The sequence below is a fragment of the Pseudophryne corroboree genome, chromosome 2 (assembly GCF_028390025.1).
Source record: "Pseudophryne corroboree isolate aPseCor3 chromosome 2, aPseCor3.hap2, whole genome shotgun sequence".
Lineage (NCBI taxonomy): Eukaryota > Metazoa > Chordata > Amphibia > Anura > Myobatrachidae > Pseudophryne > Pseudophryne corroboree.
In genome coordinates, this window is record NC_086445.1 from 854674539 (window position 1) to 854696163 (window position 21625).

General features: G+C 46.2%; 1 protein-coding gene across 3 annotated transcripts in view; it reads right to left on the bottom strand.

Moving 5' to 3' along the window:
- The window catches only part of CTPS2 (CTP synthase 2), an 848459-nt gene that overhangs the window by 797004 nt on the left and 29830 nt on the right, over window positions 1-21625 (bottom strand). For 2 of the 3 annotated variants that reach the window (XM_063955806.1, XM_063955807.1), the window contains exons 2-5: window positions 14285-14345; window positions 13619-13824; window positions 5694-5864; window positions 3136-3236 (exon numbers count right to left, since the gene is read on the bottom strand). In XM_063955806.1, coding sequence (XP_063811876.1) covers window positions 3136-3236; window positions 5694-5864; window positions 13619-13824; window positions 14285-14328 — 522 coding nt within the window. In that variant the 5' untranslated portion in view covers window positions 14329-14345. The remainder of the gene's footprint in view (window positions 1-3135; window positions 3237-5693; window positions 5865-13618; window positions 13825-14284; window positions 14346-21625) is intronic. The other variant, XM_063955808.1, reaches the window with a different exon arrangement.

Here is a 21625-nt window from a genome sequence, read left to right on the forward strand (position 1 = left end):
TGTGCGCTACCTTGGTGAAGACTGATGTCTTCATGCCGCCGATTTTCCGGACCATCTTCTTGCTTCTGGCTCTGTAAGGGGGACGGCGGCGCGGCTCCGGGACCGAACATCAAGGCTGGGCCTGCGGTCGATCCCTCTGGAGCTAATGGTGTCCAGTAGCCTAAGAAGCCCAATCCGGCTGCAAGCAGGCGAGTTCGCTTCTTCTCCCCTTAGTCCCTCGCTGCAGTGAGCCTGTTGCCAGCAGGTCTCACTGAAAATAAAAAACCTAAGTCTATCTTTCTTTCTAAGAGCTCAGGAGAGCCCCTAGTGTGCATCCAACCTCGGCCGGGCACAAAATCTAACTGAGGCTTGGAGGAGGGTCATAGTGGGAGGAGCCAGTGCACACCAGGTAGTCATAAATCTTTCTAGAGTGCCCAGCCTCCTTCGGAGCCCGCTATTCCCCATGGTCCTTTCGGAGTTCCCAGCATCCACTAGGACGTCAGAGAAAGCATGTTAAAAAAATTAGAGCCAATTTGGCAATTACAGCTATATGGGCTGACACGTTGCTTAAAAAAACATAAAAATCTGGTCCCACATTTATTATAGATACAGTGTGCCGTGCCCATGGTCCTTGGGTCCAGGGGTTCACACTGCAAAACCTGCACCAATAACCTATAATAAACTCTCTACCAAAGCCATTGGAGGGCAACGGGTACTATTTACCTGCGCCCGGGCCTACTGGGGGGATCCAGCAGGTATTTACCTGCGCCAGCTGCTGAGGGAGACAAATGATGTGACAGTACACATAGCAGTTTACTTTTTTTTTAAAGGTTATATGGCCATGCCGCTTGTATTTGTCCACACCCACTTAGTACCTGAAACCCTGTAGATGTCTCGAAGGCCCTAGTCACAGACGCCATTTTCATATGTGCAGTACAGAAAAAACCTGAAAAATGGTGTGGGCCCCATTTTCCCAGAGTCCTGTGAATGTGTTCAAGAGCATACTCAGACCATGTGCCGTCAAGAAAGTGGCCGGCACACACACTGCTTAAAGACCCCCTCCTCTATTAAACTGCCCCAGTGTAGCCCCCTCCAACATCTCACCAGAACTAGCGCTCGGAGCCGAGGCTAATAGTGGCAAAATTGGAGGACAAAGCATGCGGTCACCCCAAAACTGCCACTGCCAGCACTACCAGGAACCTACAGAATGTTACCCCCCGCAGACCTAGCCTGTTCAGCACATGATTAAACTACACAGAACTGGGACCTCAAAAATATGGGCCATCCCCTCTTGGAAAAAGCAGCCACATGCTGACAGTTGCGGATCTCCCCACACCCCTGAGTGGTAAGTGTGGCGAAATAATTGGTTTGCTGGCAAGCTACAGATTCCAACATGCTTTGTGATTCCTAAACTATATGGGCACGTTAGTGCTTGTAAAACTACAGGTGGCAGCACATACATGGCTGCCATACATGCTGGCACTTGGAAACCACCAGTGCAGACATGCCATGGCATGTTGGGCCTGCTGGAACTTGTAGTCCACTTGTAAAAAAAACAACAAAGCCCTGCAAAACAAAACCACACTGATCCTGAGATAAAACTCCCTACACTTTTACTTTTTCCACTTTTTTACTCATTTAATTCCTATGTAGGGTCCTCATTGGTCCACAAAGTATCCACAATACTTGGCTTGGCAAAATAAAAACCACATGCAAGCTGCAAGATTACTCCATGTAACATCGGTTAGAGTGCGGCAGTAGCAACTCTGATTGGTGAGAACTTACTAATTCCAACACATCAGAGTGGCTTTTTTACAGTACAAAACAACTCTTAATATAAACAAACATAAAACAGTAATAGGCCATTAGTTCATGGTAAATGCAACAATTTGTGCAGAAGTCACTATTTAAATGTGTAAAAATATTATGCAATACACACAAAGACAAATACCTGGAAAAAAACTTTTAGTATTTAACAGATTGTTTAAACCATTTTTTTGTTTATTTATAATTGAAGCATACCGTATGTACACACAGGTATTTTATACTGTATATAAAATGTCTCCCCCATTCCTTTTCTCATAGGGGAACTACTAGTATAAAGGGGTGTAGTACGGCTGACCGGTGGTCTCCTGACCGCCGGTCAGCTTACCGACGCCGGGATCCCGGCAGCATACCGACGCCGGGATCCCGGCGGGGAGGGGCGAGTGCAGCAAGCCCCTTGCGGGCTCGCTGTGCTCGCCACACTGCGGGCTCGTGGCGACCTGCGGTCGCCACGGGTTCTATTCCCACTCTATGGGTGTCGTGGACACCCACGAGTGGAAATAGTCCCTGTTGGTCGGCATGCCGACCATCGGGAGTGACCCGTCGGGCTGGTGGAGGAGGTCATGTGACTGTCGGTCAGCTGACCGGCGGTCACATGAATACCACCCGTATAAAGACCACACTTCACTCTTCCCTGTCTCTGCTCCATGATTTGTTATTGCAAGGGCAATGGGCCTAATTCTGAGTTGATCGCAGCAGCAATTTTGTTAGCAGTTGGGCAAAACCATGTGCACTGCAGGAGGAGCAGATATAACATGTGCAGAGAGAGTTAGATTTGGGTGGGGTGTATTCAAACTAAAATCGAAATTGCAGTGTAAAGATAAAGCAGCCAGTATTTACCCTGCACAGAAACAAAATAACCCACCCAAATCTAACTCTCTCTGCAAATGTTATATCTGTCCCCCCTGCAGTGCACATGGTTTTGCCCAATTGCTAACAAACTTGCTGCTGCGATCAACTCAGAATTACCCCCAATATACAGTGCGGTGGCCTTCCTCCATAGTAATGAGATCTCTTTATATTGTGCAAGTATAGCTCTCCTCTGTCCACCTGTCACAGACATACACCGTAGGTGACTGTGCATGACTTGTGCTACTAAATAGGAACACTGTTGCACTGTATAACTGTGGAGAATAACACGTGTGGATTTAGAAAGTGTTTTCAGGCGTATCTTACACAGGACTTACCACAGCAGTCAACAAGAGAGACATGTAATAAATTAGAGCTTAATTAGATAGTGTTGGTGAAGTGCGATATGGCTGCTGCGGGTGTCATGACGTACAAGGCGTGAATATAAATCTAGCACTTAATGTTGTTGTTATATACACTTGCCTCAATGACACATATTTGTGGCTCCAGTTGATCTCTGTCCACAGGAACCTTTGCCTGATTCATCACCCATTCCTGAATGGCATCTGTGATATGCGGGACCACTGAAACAAAGAAGACACCATGGATCATGGATTAGCTGTCACAGCCTTTAAGGTCATTACAACAACTAGGTAATAACGCAGAAATCCCAGCAATAATAGCTGTTTATCAGCAGCAAGAATGTGATATCAATATTAATAGGCTTTGTAATGATTATCATTACAGCATAGTCTACAAAGAAATACTGTGCATGACTGACTGAATTAGCGAAACAATAGACATCAATACATATACTATAAATCATTGCAATTGGAAGCAGGCCAGGTGATTACTACATTGGCAATGCTGCTGACAAGAGAATCAATAACCTTAGAGGAACTGCCCTTCTTCCATTTACATAATAAAGCACATTATATTAATTCTACCGGCAATATTACACATCACACACACCCACAAACACACACACACACACCTTGAAAAATATAGAAAAAACAACGAATTTATATTGTCGTGTATGACAAACAGTATATACAGAAACTAAAAAAAAAAATTAAAAAAATACATAGTTGGAAAAATAATATTCTACATTCAAAATGTGAAATGTACACAACTGAATTGCTAACTTTGAAATACTGAAATATTCCTACACATATTTAGGTATAAAAGCAAGTTCCCCATACAGCACATGGGGGCAGATGTAGTAAGCCTGGGGAAGTGATAAAGCAGTGATAAGCGCAAGGTGATAACGCACCAGCCAATTAGCTCCTGTCATTTTACAAATCCGTAATGATTGGCTGGTGCGTTATCACCTTGCGCTTATCACTGCTATATCACTTCTTTATCTCTTCTCCAGGTTAAAACATCTGTCCCAACGTTTTAAGTTTTCAAGGAGGTGTGAGCCACTGACTAGGGTGTATATGTACTAACGTGCAGATTTTTAGAAGTGGAGATGTTGCCCATAGCACCCAGACTCTGAGGGTGGAATGTAATGCCGCTCGAGTTCGGTGGCTGTGTGGGGTGTCGAACGAAATCGGACATATTCTTAAAAGGTCAATCTCTTACAAGGCAAAGCCATGCCTTGTAAGTGTTTTAAAAAAAAATGACCGAGATCTGCTGGCATCCTGCACGACCGCCGAATTCGTCCGGTATTACATCCCGCCCTGAATTTTATCTTTTAGAAGGTGCTAGATAAAAGATAAGTAGAATCTGATTGGTTGCTATGTTCTGCATCTCCACTTCTAAAAACCCACACTTTAAAAAATATGCCCCTAGAAGTCACTGACTTGTGTAATAATGTTAGTGATGCAGGACTCTAGGGGCAGATGTATTAAGCTTGGAGAAGTGAAAAAGCAGTGATAAAGAAGTGATAAGTGGAAGGTGATAACGCACTAGCCAGTCAGCTCCTAATTGTCATTTTTTCAAACCCATAATGATTGACATGTGCGTTATTGCCTTCCACTTATCACTGCTTTATCACTTCTCCAGGCTTACTACATCTGCCCCTAGGCTACATCAGTACTGTCATGTGAAGAAGTGAATGGAACTACTAAAAAACAGAGGAAGAAGCAGAGTAGCAGTGTGAGGCATCAAAAACAGGGCTTGATTCAGAGATGTATGCAATGTCGATGTACCAGAGAGGAACAATTTTTTTGCCACTGCTGCAACTTGAGGATTTATTCGCTAAGTGACTGACAGGCAGGGAGTGTTTGTGGACGGTAACAAAGGAGTGGTGACTCACATGCAGACATGCTGCGTCCATTTCAGGAAGGGGGGGGGGGGGGGGGGTAGGGGGTGTTACAGCTAGTAACTGAGATCCCACACGCAGTTAAAAGGGCTCCAGTGTCTTGCTTCCGATGGCTATGCTGCACTACCATAGAGTTATGAAGAAGGATGATCGGAGCAGCAGATCTCAGGCGCTTCCAGTGGGTGTCTCAATGCAAATCCCAGCGGCTGCAACATTTGCATATTTTCACACAGCTGCTGTGTATGAGAACACAGCTGCGAAGGCATTTGCGTCCATCTCTGAATCACGTCCAGAATGATGTCAAACGCACCTTAATATGACACAAGGTTCATACGTTCTGAATCTGGAATATGTTACCGGCAAATGGGATTCTGGCGATCAGTATACCGACAGCAGCATCCCATCTGCCGGAATCCCGGCAGCGAATCCCCTCGAAAGCGCTCACTTCACTCGATTGGGGGCATGGACCCACCAAGCCAGTGGGAGAACGGGGCAGCGGTCAGCATTTCACCGGCTATCGGGTTTCCGGCGTTGGTCTCCTGAATGCCGGGATCCCGACAGCTGGCATTTTAACTGCATCCCATACGGTCTGCTCCTTTAATGCTATAAAAGCTAGCAACATAGAGTGCTGATAATATGTGACGCTGGTCTGATGATATGAGGATGAATATGTCACATTTCCATCATTTTATTTCATTTCACCACTTATAAAACCTGGTAACAGAGAACAATATACTTATCAGTCAGTAAATAAAATTTTAGTGATATGGATAACCTTGCACTGTTTTCCCCAGATAGTCTCCTTTCCGTTCCTTGTTAATCACATGCTGGTAAATCTTCCCTGTGGTGATGTTGTTGTCCTTGTAGAGGCTGATATCCAAGAATCTCTCGTAATTTCCCAGATCCAAGTCAACCTCACCCCCATCATCCAATACAAAAACCTCCCCTGCAAATTGGGTACAATAATACAACATATTCTCAGTTATCATTAAAATGGATAAAAGTATTTACTACGATATAACATAACATTGTGGGTTACCTATATGTAACTGATCCAAAAAGGCAATTTGTGAGGGCTGTGCTTATCAATGTTCCATCATGTTTCCGCATGTGCACATGCTGCTCTGCTATGCTGTGTGTAAAACTTGGTCAAATGAAGAATTAGCATGTACTTAAAAGGGGATTATTATACAGACGATCTACAGTATGCACATCATATAAACGTGCATCTGGAAGAGGTGCAATAAACAGATATTAAAACAACAGTTATTCTGCCATGTAAGGTTAATAATAAATAGCCATACTCTGTTATCTTCTCCCAGGTTGTAATACATTTAGAGTCATGTAAAAAAGGCTGAACTAGTAACTGGTCCAGTTGCAGGTCTTAAGGGCCGTACAGACGGGAGATGTGGAGGGAGATGTGTGCTGAGCGAACCGCTCAGCACACATCTCTTCCCCCGCTCAGCACAGTGTGATGTGCTGAGTGAGCGGGTAACGGACACGGAGGGGCCGCTCATTTCACCCAGCGCTGAAATGAGCGACCTGCTAGATTGTGCTTGCATGCAGGCCAATCTAGCACCGGCAATAGCGAAGCGCGGGACTGCGAATCGCTGTCGCCGGCACCCCTGCACACGGAGCAATGTGATCTTAATTTCTATGCAGACTAGTCAGATTGCTTAGAAATTAGTAAACGTCGCTCCATGTGTACCCCCCTAAGAGTCCAAAATGTGTTTGCCATTTTTCAGTGGGTCTGAATAGGGGGTGCTTATACCCACTGGCATATATAGGGGATCTAGTTAATATCCCGGCGGTCGGGATCCCGGTGGTCAGAATACTGACTCTGGGATCCCGACTGCCAAGAATGCCGACAGCTGCGCCACGGCTATTTCCACTCATGGGAGTCCACAACACCCATAGAGTGGGAATAGAACCTGTGGCGAACTCAGTAACCCACCGAGCCCGCAGCAGGCCCGCAAGGGGCTTTCTAGCGCTCACCCCGCTGACGGCCGGGATCCCACTGTTGGTTTACTGACCTCCGGGATCCCGCCCGCCGGTATTCCATCCCCAACCCACATAAAAGGTCTATCTGGATGATGTGAATATGGGACTCAAAGTAAGTAACCCTTTAGGAACAATGTTGTATTTAGGATATTTCATTCATGATTTTTTTCATTTTGAATTATTGATCTTTATTGTCCATGTGGACCATGTTGTGAAGAGAGTAGGGATAATGCAACCTGTGAATCGTAAGTCATCCTTTTTCTTTTATTATGTTTTAACTGAAGTTACATTTGTGTCCATTTTCGAAAAAGGTTATGATGCTGTCTTGTTTATTAATACATGACCAAATATTGTTGATTTATACTGTTATCTATAACGGTATATTCACTTGTGGAAAATATTTTGTTGCTGCACCTCAAAAAAGAAAAAGGGAATAAGCTTCCTAACCTATTACAGAAATGGGCGAATATGTGCAGCCAACTTATTTTTGTGCAGTGCAAGATGTGTTGGTAGTTCTGTATACTGAGATTGATCCCAGCAATGCATATCGAAGTCACCTTCCTGCATACTGAGGGACTGATTCAGAGATAGATAGATAGATAGATAGATAGATAGATAGATAGATAAATAGATACAGATATAAGCAAGTGAAGCTGCCACCCAGAAATGAAAAGAGATGCCCACTGAAATGATGGCAACTCTTTCACAATTGCGCACACATACACAGCCTATATGCAAAAACTGGAAAGACCGACTGCTCGAGTCGGTCTATGGCTACCCAGACTGGCCGTGGCAGTAGTCATGTAGGCGCAATGTTTTTGTACATTAAGGCACGCAGCTGACAGCAGATACATGGCATGAAAAATGCGTTTTTACAACCACTCCCTGCTAACACCATGTTAACACCCCCAAACCAGTGCCGTACTGGCCCACCGGGTTACAGGGAATAAAAACAGTGGTCCCCACTGCCTGGTCCCCACCTCCTCCTCTACGGATCAATAATACACAAAGTTATTAAAAATATTGTATTAAATTACCTTCAGGCTGTGTGTATAAGGTGTATATGAAACATAAATGAATTATGTGAATGTACACACACTTTGTTTAATGCACAAAGTTATTAAAAAATAGGATTTTAATACCTACCGGTAAATCTTTTTCTCTTAGTCCGTAGAGGATGCTGGGGTCACATTCAGAACCATGGGGTATAGACGGGATCCGCAGGAGACATGGGCACTTTAAGACTTTCAAAGGGTGTGAACTGGCTCCTCCCTCTATGCCCCTCCTCTAGACTCCAGTTATAGGAACTGTGCCCAGGGAGACGGACATTTCAAGGAAAGGATTTATTGTTAAACCACAGTGAGCCTATTCCAGCTCACACCTCAAGGATGCCGCAGAACATGGCATTCAACAGAATTCAAGCCAACGGCATGAACGATTGCAGCAACATGCTGACAAGAACCGCAACACAACATGTGTGTAGCCACAAGTAATAACTGCAGATACAGTACGCACTGGGACGGGCGCCCAGCATCCTCTACGGACTAAGAGAAAAGGATTTACCAGTAGGTATTAAAATCCTATTTTCTCATACGTCCTAGAGGATGCTTGGGTCACATTCAGAACCACGGGGTTATACCAAAGCTCTAGAACGGGCGGGAGAGTGCGAATGACTCTGAAGTACCGAATGACCAACTTGAGGTCATCATCGGCCAAGGTACCAAACTTGTAAAACTTAGCCAAAGTGTTCGAACCCGACCAAGTAGCTGCTCAGCAACGTTGTAACGCCGAGACCCCCCGGGCAGCCACCCAGGAGGAGCCCACCTTTCTAGTAGAATGGGCCTTCACCGATTTCGGTAACGTCAATCCAGCCATGGAATGAGCCTGCTGAATCGTATTACAGATCCAGCGTGCAATGGTCTGCTTGGAAGCAGGACATCCAATCTTGATGGGAGTATACAGGACAAACAGAGCCTCTGTTCTCCTAATCTGAGCCGTTCTGGTGACAGAAATTTTCAAAGCTCTGACCACATCCAGAGATTTCGATCCAATTAAGGCGTCAGTAGCCACTGGCACCACAATAGGTAGGTTCATGTGGAAAAATGAAACCACTTTCGGCAGAAATCGTGGACGAGTTCTCAACTCTGTTCTAACTTCATGGAAGAACAAATAAGGCTCTTGTGAGACAAGACCGCTAACTCAGACACCCGCCTCAGATGCCAAGGCCAACAGGATGACCACTTTCCAAACGAGGAATTTTAATTCTACCTTTCGTAAAGGTTCAAACCAATGTGACGGAAGGAACTGCCACACCACATTAAGATTCCATGGTGCCACTGGGGGGCACAAATGGAGGTTGGATGTGCAACACACCCTTCACGAAAGTCTGAACTTCTGGAAGGGAGGCCAATTGTTTTTGAAAGAAAACCGATAAGGCTGAAACTGGACCTTAATGGAACCCAATTTTAGGCCCGCATCCACACCTGCTCGTAGAAAATGGAGAAAACGTCCTAGCTGAAATTCCTCCGTATGAGCCTTCTTGGATTCACACCAAGAAACATATTTACTCCAAATACGGTGGTAATGTTTAGACGTTACTCCTTTCATGGCCTGAATAAGTGTGGAAATTACTTTACTGGGAATACCCTTTCGGGCTAGGATCTGGCGTTCAACCGCCATGCCGTCAAACATAGCCGCGGTAAGTTTTGATACACGCACGGCCCTTGCTGCAACAGGTCCTCGCGGGGAGGAAGAGGCCAGGGATCTCCTACGAGTGAATCCTGAAGATCTGGATACCAAGCCCTCCTTGGCCAGTCTGGGACAATGAGAATCCCTTGAATCTTTGTTCTTCATATGATCTTTAGAACTTTTGGAATTAGAGGAAGTGGAGGGAATACATACACCGACTGAAACACCCACGGTGTCACCAGTGCAGCCACTGCTATTGCTTGAGGGTCCCTCGACCCGGAACAATATCTCTGAAGCTTCTTGTCTAGACGAGATGCCATCATGTCTATTTGAGGAAACTCCCCAATGACTTGTCACTTCCGTGAAGACCTCTTGATGGAGGCCCCACTCTCCTGGATGGAGATCGTGTCCGCTGAGAAAGTATGCTTCCCAGTTGTCCATTCCTGGAATGAAGATCGCTGACAGAGCGCTTGTATGTTTTTTCGCCCAGCGGAGAACCTTTGTGGCTTCTGCCACTGCCGCTCTGCGTTTCGTTCCGTCCTGGCGGTTTATGTTCGCTACTGCTGTTACATCGTCCTACTGGATCAATATGGGCAGATCGCGAAGAAGATGTTCCGCTTGCAGAAGGCCGTTGTAAATGGCCCCTAACTCCAGAACGTTTATGTGGAGACAAGTTTCTTGACTTGACTTCCTTGGAAGATTGACCTCCATGTGACTGCACCTCAGCCTCGGAGGCTTGCATCCGTGGTTATCAGGATCCAGTCCTGGATCTTGAACCTGTGCCCCTCTAGGAGGTGAGAGCTGTGTAGCCACCACAAGAGTGAGATTCTGTTCTCAGAAGACAGGATAATCCTTCGGTACATGTGTAGGTGGGATCCGGACCACTTGTCCAACAGGTCCCCCGGGAACACTTCTGGCATGCTCACCCATGCGCCTGCCATGGCAGGTCTAAGTAATGTACCCGTGGTTACATAGCTAGGATATAGCGTAGCTACCTGTATACGATCAGCTGGATTTGTGACATGGTCCCCTGCAGAGCAGGGCGTGACTCAAACTTTATTCTGTCCGCGGCGGGAACGAATAAGCATCGGAAAACACCAGGATTCTTTCTCAAACAGAGTGCTCAGAACCTGAGATTTGCTATCCGTATATGTCTATACATACATATACATACTATATACATATAAACATATATTAATCCACATACATATATAGACCCTTCGTCAGGAACAGCAGGGTTCTCTGTCACGTTAATACGTCCTTAATTGCACAATATTGGATCTAATCAGGAACAATCTGGTCGACACAGGAATCAGTATCTGTGTCGGTATCAGGGAGTAGCAACTGGGCAAGATAACATATGTTAATCATATACTGAATATGTTAATCATGTACTGAATGCTCTTTTCCAATTTTGGATCTAAACTGGAATTACTATAGTAGACACTGGAATTCGTGTCCATGTCGGAATCAGTATGTAACATTTCTAATCTCTTACTGATATGCTCCATATTTGCATTCAAGACATTCACCCAGCAGGAGTCGGCGGTGCCGACACGGTCACCCCCTCATACGTCTGTGTCCCTAATATAGCTTCCTCCCGGGAAGAGCACTCAGCCTCAGACATGTCGACACACGTGTATCAAACACCAACAGACACACCGGCTTATATGATACAGACCCACAGTAAGACTGTCCGATGGACACAGAGAGTATTTTTGCCAGCTCACAACTCAGCGCAATCATACAAAGCCTGTGAATAGACTCATGATAACAGACTTGCAGCGCTTTATCTGAAATACACTGCCCAAATTACACTGTGCCCCCCCCCCCCCCTTTTTAGTACCCTGAGACTTGTGTCAGCAGTGAGGGAGGACCAGCGTTTCCGCTATGTAGGAGAAAATGGCGCTGAGCTGTGCTGGCCGAGTGAGGAAGAAGTTCCGCCCCCGTAATGGCGCGCTTCTTCCCGATCTTAAATAAATAATTAATGTCTATGGCGGGGGTAGGACAGTGCCTAGGCACTAATGTCCCCTTCTGCCAGCCAAAAAAAGAGAAATTATACATGCTGCCCAGGGCCCCGCCCCCGCCCTGCAGTGCCTTGGAAACGGGAGCATGGCGCACAGTGTTCTCGCCCGCCACGCGGTACCTCATAATGCCGTCACTGAAGTCTTCTTTTCTTCTGCTACTCACCTGTCTTCTGACTTCTGGCTCTGTAAGGGGGTGACGGCAGGCTGTGGGAGCGAGCATCTGAGCGTACCCAGCGATCAAACCCTCAGGAGCTAATGGTATTGTGAATGCCAAATTGTTTCCTCACAAATATTTAAAATGCCCGCTCTAATATATATTGTAAACGCCTGCACATCTTATTACCATTTGCCATGAATGTGTACTGTACATCGCAAAACACTGCATCCCATAAGAGAAAACAATACACCCACACATTATCTGAGTTCCAAGCTCATTGATGTATATAATTGTTATTAAAAGGATATGCATTCAATATATTACAAAGTACAGTATACCTATAGTTACATGGTTACACTCACACAGTAAGCAGTTAAAACATACAGTTACATACAGTTACAGGCCAGCATACAATACCATTTCCTCAATGCATCTTATATCTTTCTCTCTCTGTAAAACATGCAGGCACTGGTCTGCCAGCAACTCCATCATCCTCTGGTACAAAACAGAAACTGCCTTCCTGTGTGATCAGCAATGTGTTATCTAGTTTGGGGGAGGGAACTTACTCATTCATGATGAGTCACTAGTCTTTTTGTATATGCTAATCAGGTTCAGCCTTGAAGACATCCAAAGGGCTGGCCTGAGCTTCCTGTCCACTACCTGTTTGAAATATCTATTGTTCTAATAAAAGTGATTTTAGCTTTTATACATTTAATCATAATTATTTGTTGCAATGTCCTACAACTTAATAACAAGTATCAAATGAATCTACACATTAATCTGCTTGCTTTAATACCAAATATGACAGGTGTATCTGGTTTCGTTCAAATAATACACATACATGACATTACTTCATTATATAATTTTAAATCATCATGATGTCTGGCGCTTGATATTATTATAGTTATGTACTGTATGAAATAAGTGTCGAATCCATCTCTGTGGCATGTCCGTGTAAATGCGTGTGTTACCATATATTGCTGTTCTCGCTGCGTGTATTTGCAAGTATAGCGACTCATAATGTGTGTAGTTTGTATGTTCTTTTTATGTAATATTTTGGACTTCGACAGTGTCCTGTAGCCAGAAGCAGAGCCCTTGAACTCACTAGAAGTGGGTCATAACTTCTCTCCCCTTAGTCCCACGAAGCAGGGAGGTTGTTGCCAGCAGCCTCCCTGAACATAAACAACCTAACAAAAAAGTATTTTCAGAGAAACTCTGTAGAGCTCCCCTGTAGTGCATCCAGTCTCACTGGGCACAATTCTAAAACTGGAGTCTGGAGGAGGGGCATAGAGGGAGGAGCCAGTTCACACCCTTTGAAAGTCTTAAATTGCCCATGTCTCCTGTGGATCCCGACTATACCCCATGGTTCTGAATGTGACCCCAGCATCCTCTAAGACGTATGAGAAATATTGGTTAAACTGATCCCTCCAGAAAATCCAGTCACAAGGACAAATGTAAAAGACAGATTTGTTTAATAATTTTGGTGATATCAGTTCCCTTGTTTCCTTGCATGAAACATGCCAAAAGGGCCTCGTTAGTGTAGGGGCCCTTACAGATCCTCAGGAGACTTCCATGATCTGTCTGAGCCTGCTCTGTTAACAGCAGTGTACCATGGACAAATCACTTCAATACAATATGATAATAAAATGCATACCTGCACCCACTGGAATTTAAAACAATGTTGGTTACACCCTACAACCAAAGGCCATACTCAGATATACAATATAAGTCACACCGATTTTATGTGAGACCTGTTGGCAGGTATGGAAATTGTATATAATTATTAATGCAGATGCACTTATCAGTACAGTATAACGTGTAACGTACCATGCTCGTAAGGTGAAAAGGTCCCAGCATCAATGTTAATATATGGATCGATTTTAATGGCAGTCACTCGCAGCCCACAGGACTTCAGGATTGTACCAATGCTACTTGCGATGATTCCTTTCCCAATGCCAGAGATGACACCGCCAGTCACCAGTATGTACTTCATTGGTTCTCTGCGTACAGTGCCGAAGTGTTGAAACAGAGTTCTGGAATATAACAAATAAGAGTGTAGTCACTGTTCACATGAAAAGAATGTATTTCTGAAAAAGCATCCATAATACAAATGCATTTTATGTAAAACAAACAGTTAATGTCAAAACTAAATTGCTTAACTTTATTGTTAATTGAAAAGCCAAAATTTTATTTTAATCTACGCTGTGAAACTGCATATGCATGTAATTTTCTGTTTTTCCAATGCTGGTTCAATGCTATCTGGACTTTTTCTATTGCTACAACTGTTAAAGAAAGCATGGAGAATGATACATAGCTTCCAACATAATTATGACAGGTCTGCACTGATGCATTAGATTAGATGACTGAAAATTCTTCACTGATGGCATAAGAGCCCACCTGCAGCTAGACCAAATAACATAGATATAATGAGACCAGTTTATGTTTTACTGGTCCCATCACCCGTCCCAAAAGAGTGCTGGGGAGAGAAGTTACCTTTTTCCACAGGTAATAAATTTCACAGCTCTTCTTCCAATCATTACAGGTTACTTCCTCACTGAAAAGTAACAAAGGAATGTTTTCCCAAATAGCTTTGAAAAGCAGTTTAAAACAACACTTATTTTTTAACAAACTTAGTTATGGCACATTTCTTTAGACTTTCAAATCTCTATATACTGTATAAGCCACATTATAATGTGACACAGCTAGAGCCAAAGTATTCCCTTAAGGTACATACACACTAGGCGATATGGTGGTCATTCCGAGTTCTTTGTAGCAGCCGTGCAAACGCTAAGCCACCGCCCTCTGGGAGTGTATTTTAGATTAGCAGAAGTGCGAACGTAAGGATCGCAGCGCGGCTACAAAAAAAAAATGGTGCAGTTTCAGATCAGCTCCAGACCTACTCAGAGCTTGCGATGAGTTCAGACAGCTCAGTTCCTGTTTTGACGTCACGAACACGCCCTGCATTCGCTCAGCACGCCTGCGTTTTTCCTGGCACGCCAGTTTTTTTGAACACTCCCTGAAAGCGGTCAGTACACTCCCAGAAACGCCCTCTTCCTGTCAATCACTCTGCGGCCAGCAGTGCGACTGAAATGCTTCACTAGACCTTGTGGAAAACTGCATCGGCCGTTGTGAAAGTACGACGCGCGTGCGCATTGCGCCGCATACGCATGCGCAGAAGTGGCGCTTTTTTGCCTGATCGCTGCGCAGCGACCAAAAACAGCTAGCGAACAACTCGGAATGACCACCAATGAGCGATATCGTTTAGAGGCCCTCATTCCGAGTTGATCGCTCACTAGCTACTTTTAGCAGCCGTGCAAATGCATAGTTTGACACCCAGAAACACCCACTTCCTGTCAATCTCCCTGCGTTCGCCAGTGCGACTGAAAGCGTCGCTAGAACCTGTGAAAACCACAATGCTCTTTGTACCCGTACGACGCGTGTGCGCATTTCAGGTGCATACGCGTGCGCAGTTTTGCAGTTTTTTTAACTAATCGCTACGCAGCGAACAACGGCAGCTAGCGATCAACTCGGAATGAGGGCCAGAGTGTTTTCCCTACCCTCCCAGATGACTGATATAGTGCGTACACACTGTGCGATATTGGTAACGATATCGTTCAGCGATATCACACCGCCACTGGCCCATACATGCGGACGATGGCTCTAAATTGAGCTGCATGTACAAACGAAAGAGGATGTCGATAACGTCCCACGTGACCGCGCATTGTTCATCGTTTGCAGCATACAGACTGGGCGATATTACAAACGATATAGTTCTGAAGGGTTAAAATGAGTGATATTGTTTAAAATATCACTTAAGGTGCATACACACTGGGCGTTTTTGCCCAGCATGTATGCACAGCAATGATCGTGAACACCGCTGGCAGGAAAATAGCTCAGTGCATACACACTGAGCAATTTCCCCTGTGCCAGCGATGTTTACGGGGAAGTGAAGCACTTTCCACAGTAGGAGACCGTGGAAAGTGCTTCACTCGGCTGTACAAACTGCCCGACGTACGGCAGCGGCCAGCGATGATGCGGAAGCTCGCATCAGCGCTCACTGCTCATCGCCCGCCCATACACACTGGCTGAGTTTGAGCTCAAAATGCCAAAAGTGAGCTACTTTGAGCTCAAAATTGCCTAGTGTGTATGAGCCTTTAGTGTGTGCACACCATTAGAGATCTATCTGTCATCTCTACTGCATTATCCGAAGGTGAAAATGAGCGATCTCATTTAAAATATCACCTAGTGTGTACGCACCATTAGAGATCTATCTGCATTATCTGATTCCATTTTGAACCTACAGTAACACTCCTTATGTATTACTCCGATGAGTCATTGGATGAGATGTGGAGAAGTGATGCGCAACCTTTTTTCATCTGGGATTTCAAGTATAGGGCTTAGAAGTGTTCCAGTTTTCTCTGGACGGTCTCCTTTTTTACTGAAAGTTTTTAACGCATACAAAATGTAAACCCCTGATAATGAACAGGACAAGTAGCAGCATTATACACGGTCGAGTCACATTACTGGCTTGGTGGGTATATAATGTAGACGATAGGCTGTCTGCACACATATAACCCGTTGCTGTCAAGGGTAAAAGAAGCGATTTATCTGAGTTACAAAAAATAGGATTTTGGTACTTACCAGGTAAACCCTTTTCTTTTTCATCCATAGGGGTCACTGGAGTACTCTTGGGGATATGGACGGTCGATAGCTGGGAGAGACACACATTTAAATATTTAAATGTGCAACTCTCCTCCCCCTCCATACTCCCAAGTGCCTCAGTTTCTTTTGTGTCTTTGAGTTGGGAGGACACGTTCCTTGAAGTCTGCAAGACTTTTAATTTTACTTTTTAATTTTTTCTTTTACTTTTTTTCCCCACAGTCCCTTACCACCTTACTAAGAAGTGTGGGTCCGGGACTGTGTGTGCTGCTATAGCAGCATAAGGCTTGTCGGCGCTTATAAGAGAAGCACCACCATAGACCTTATCAGCATATGTTGACTCAGCCACGGCTGCAGGACAGGACGGCTCTTATACAGAAGGCCCGTCATTGCCTCCAGATCCAGGCAGGTGTGGTGAGTACAACCGGACGGTCAGCTCACGCTGCCGCCGCTCCATGTATTTATGTGTATTTCACTATAAGGGGAGGTTACAGGCGCTGCACCCGACATCCTCTCCCCACCGCTGCTGTGGACGTCCTGAGTGCAGGAGAGATCCTGCACAGTGTCCTGATATTTCTGAAAGTGGATACGACAGCCAACTACTGGGGCCGCCGATCCACTAAGCTATGCTGCGTTCATGCTAGGAGCGCAGGACAGACCCTGCTGCCGCCGCTCCATTAGTCCCTCACCCTAACGTCATCAGCGGCAGTCAGACCCTGCTGCCGCCGCACAGCTGAGCTTAGGGCTCTCTGGAGGGCGACGGACAGCTCCCGCTGCCACCGCTACATTGGAGTTGGGTGTTTAAGGTAGCGGGGCGGGCAGCACAGGCTGCCCCGCCGTGTGTGAAACCAGCACCTAACGGCGGACAGCATTCTCTGCCGCCGCTGGGCACCGTCACACTTCCCCAGCGCTCAGGCGTCCGATGCTTTGCACAACCGCGGTCAGCTTCCGCAGCGTTGCTGCTGCTGCTGCTGGCCGCCATCACTATACCCGGCTGTGCGGTTCCCCCTGTGCGCCTTTTGGGCCAAGGGTGGCAGTATTTCTGAAACAGCGCAGTTTGTGAATTTTTTGTGTGCTGCTGTGGTGAAGGTGTATCGTGGCAGGACAAATGTCACCACTGCGAATACCTGACGTGGAAACGGCGGTGCACACCGTGTGCCATTCATGTGAGATGTGAACGTCGGCTACGGAGCAATGAACAGAATAGAACAGCAGGAATAAAGCCTGGAGCCAAAGTTGTTCTGGCAAAGGTCAGACCACAGGAGCAGACTTAAATAGTGTGTCCTTATTACCTATAGGGTGCACTGGTCAGGTGGTCAGAACAGCAGACCTGGTTGGTAGAGAAAGCATCATGTGACACGACCAAGATGGCAACACCCATCCTGAGGTAGTGTGAGAAAAGGTGCAGCAGGAACACTACAGCAGACTCGTTGGGTAGAATACACTACCCACATAGCTGGCCGAATGAGCTGCCAGTAATGGAAACTGGTGGTAACCAACTAGGTTCAATGGCATCACAACGGCACTACCACGTCAGGTACTTAAGTGTAACAGGGCGATGTATGACAACTGCCATTACTTGAGCATTCTTTCTCTGTCTCCTCTTATGACCCCTCTTACCCTAACAGTAGCAGCGTTCCCCAAGGTTCTGTTCTTGGAACTCTCCTTTTCTCCCTCTACACAACCTCTTTAGGTGAGCTCATCAGCTCTTTAGGCCTCCAATATTATCTCAGATCTACTTTCCCTCTCTGTCCTTTCCCCCCTCTTTATTCTTTTGTATCTCCAACTGTCTAAATGCTACTTCTTCCTGCATGTTCCAGTACTTTTTCAAACTTAACATGTCTAATGGCCTCTATATATCAGAGGGGATCGGTATGGGATGCCAGCGCACGGGATGCCGAATGTCAGTATACCGACATCAGCATCCCGTGCGCCAGAATGCTGGCGGTAGAGAGGGGGGGGGGGGGGCGATCGCAGCGATGCCACTTGTGGGCTCACCACAGGTTTTATTCTCCCTCTATGGGTGGGAGAGAGGGGGTATCACCTACTTCGCCGGTATTCCAGCAGCGGCATAGTACCACTGTCGGAATCCTGGTGTCAGTATTGAGACACGCGGGGCCCTGACGGGCAGTATTTTAACCGCAGACCTATCAGCCAGAGATAGACTGGGGCAATGGCCTGATCTCCCAACTACCGGGTTGGGGGATTGGGAATATTAAGCATGTTTAATTTCCCCTCTTTATTCTTTTGTATCTCCAACTGTCTAAATGCTACTTCTTCCTGCATGTTCCAGTACTTTTTCAAACTTAACATGTCTAATGGCCTCTATATATCAGAGGGGATCGGTATGGGATGCCAGCGCACGGGATGCCGAATGTCAGTATACCGACATCAGCATCCCGTGCGCCAGAATGCTGGCGGTAGAGAGGGGGGGGGGGGGCGATCGCAGCGATGCCACTTGTGGGCTCACCACAGGTTTTATTCTCCCTCTATGGGTGGGAGAGAGGGGGTATCACCTACTTCGCCGGTATTCCAGCAGCGGCATAGTACCACTGTCGGAATCCTGGTGTCAGTATTGAGACACGCGGGGCCCTGACGGGCAGTATTTTAACCGCAGACCTATCAGCCAGAGATAGACTGGGGCAATGGCCTGATCTCCCAACTACCGGGTTGGGGGATTGGGAATATTAAGCATGTTTAATTTCCCCTCTTTATTCTTTTGTATCTCCAACTGTCTAAATGCTACTTCTTCCTGCATGTTCCAGCACTTTTTTAAACTTAACATGTCTAATGGCCTCCATATATCAGAGGTATGGGATGCCAGCGCACGGGATGCCTGACGTCAGCACCAGCCCGGTTCGTCGCATTGGCTGAGCAAGTCCTGGACTGTGCAGAAACTGCACAAACTTTTGTTTGTGCAGCTCACTGCACAGCCGATCGCACCCCTGCACAGCGATTACCCCCTCTCCCTGTAGGCGGCGATTACCTGGTCGCAGCAGTGCAAAAAAACGTCTGCGTGCAACCAGGTCTGAATTAGGCCCTAGGTCAGGTACGCACTAAACATTGTGTACCCAGCCGACAGCATTACTGATGCAGCTATATCGGCCATGCCGTACACACTGAATGATATACTGTATGGTGTGATATACTGTATCATTCATGGCCACATTCCCATGCATTTGGTAATTGCCATCACCGTTGGGCGTGCAGCATGCCCGACGGGATGACCCGGTAAATACTACCCACGATAGCATGCGAATGCCAGTATACACTAGACGATGTGCGTGATATGTTGGTACGATCAGCCAGATTGGACGCCATACTGGATCACCTAGTGTGTACCCAACTTTAGACTGTAAGCTCTCACCAGCTTATATTTCCCTTACTTATACCATCATCACCCTCCCACGTCCCACAACGGAACCTAACCCTTGGGTTCTGCCACCCTACTGCTTATTTGAGGATCATGACTACTGATACAGAAATGTTTATAAACCATATCATGTCCTGCAATGTTCTGTACTGTAAGTCAGTTTTTTCTTGTTTTGTTCATATTGTTTCTGTAGTTAGCATATTTTTGCAGTTCCACTGCATGCAAAAATTCAGTTGGGAATGTAATGGAGTCAGGCCCATTGAAACAGACATTCATATTAAACATTTAAACAAGAATTGATACGCCCTATTAAGATTAACACTGACATAACACATAGAAATGTGCTGCACACTAAGGGCCTGATTCTGAGTCACAAACAAAACAGCCCCAAGTGTGAAAGGCCTAGACAGCCAGCTCTATCTTACGCTAATACAAGTATCATAGTGTTCACCGCACCCTGCCCGATTTTTAAAGGGCAAAATGCGCCCTGCCCCTATAGCGGTGCCCTGTTGAAACAGCCTGCTGCAGCCGCCGTGCACACGGTACCTATATTCACATTGTAGGTAGAGCTTCGGGGAAGTCCAGCACCTCCGTAAGTGCAGGACATGCCCCTATCAGTGATGCCACGGGGTGTGCCATCCCCAATTAGTAAAGTTGTGGGGTGGGGCACACCCCATCAGTGACATCACAGGGGCTGGTACATCCCCATTAGTGATGAGAGGGCCGGCCCAACCCCCATTACTGATGCCAACGGGCCGGCACCCCCTGCCCATTTAAATTCATGGGGGGGAACACTATATCAGTATGGCTTCATGCGTATGGTATCCAGCTCACTGCTTAACCAACATCATTAGTACTGGCACTTGCACTAGCCCCGGTGCTGGATGCAAAAGATCTGGCAGGGATGTTCTTCCCTTCATCATATATGCACCTCCTAATAGCACAGAAGTCTGGCTACACATTCTTATGAGACAGATCTTTCCGTACATTAACGACGTAGACAAGTTGCTGCCCCGGAGCGCTCATCTCAGAGATGCAGATATGCACACAACGAACCTTCCGCGCTTGTATCCACCACAAACAGGCATATGCACGGTGCAGTGTGTGCAAGTCTGCAACTGCTTTTTGTGGCGCTGATGGAAAATCTCGAAAAGTGTCAGAGGCTCTCAGTCAGGCTCTAAAGATGTGCACTGATTGGCACTAATCAATGCATTATTATGGGATTTGAAAGCAAGTACCGTATATACTCGAGTATAAGTCGACCCGAATATAAGCCGAGGCACCTAATTTTACCACAAAAACCTGGGAAAACTTACTGACTCGAGTATAAGCCTAGGGTGGGAAATGCAGCTCTAGCCGTACACAGCCCTCATACTGCCAGATATGCCCCCACAGTGCCAGATATGCCCCCACAGTGCCAGATATGCCCTCATTCTGCCAGATATGCCCCCACCCAGTGCTAAATATGCTCCCCCCCAGGTACAACTTACCCTCCCCGCTCCCCCGCTGTCTTGTGAAGGAGGGACACGGAGAGCACAGCGCGCACCTCTCCTGTGTCCTTCCTGCGTCTCCGGGTCTGTTAAATGAAGTGCTGATACGTGAGCCAATCAGAGCTCACGAACGGGTACTTCATTTAATAGACCCGCCGCTGCCGCCGGAGGGACACAGGAGAGGCGCGCGCTGTGCCCTCCGTGTCCCTCCTTCCCACTGACTCGAGTATAAGCCAAGGGAGCTTTTTCAGCACAAAAAAAAGTGCTGAAAAAGTCGGCTTATACTCGAGTATATACGGTAAGTCTATGTAA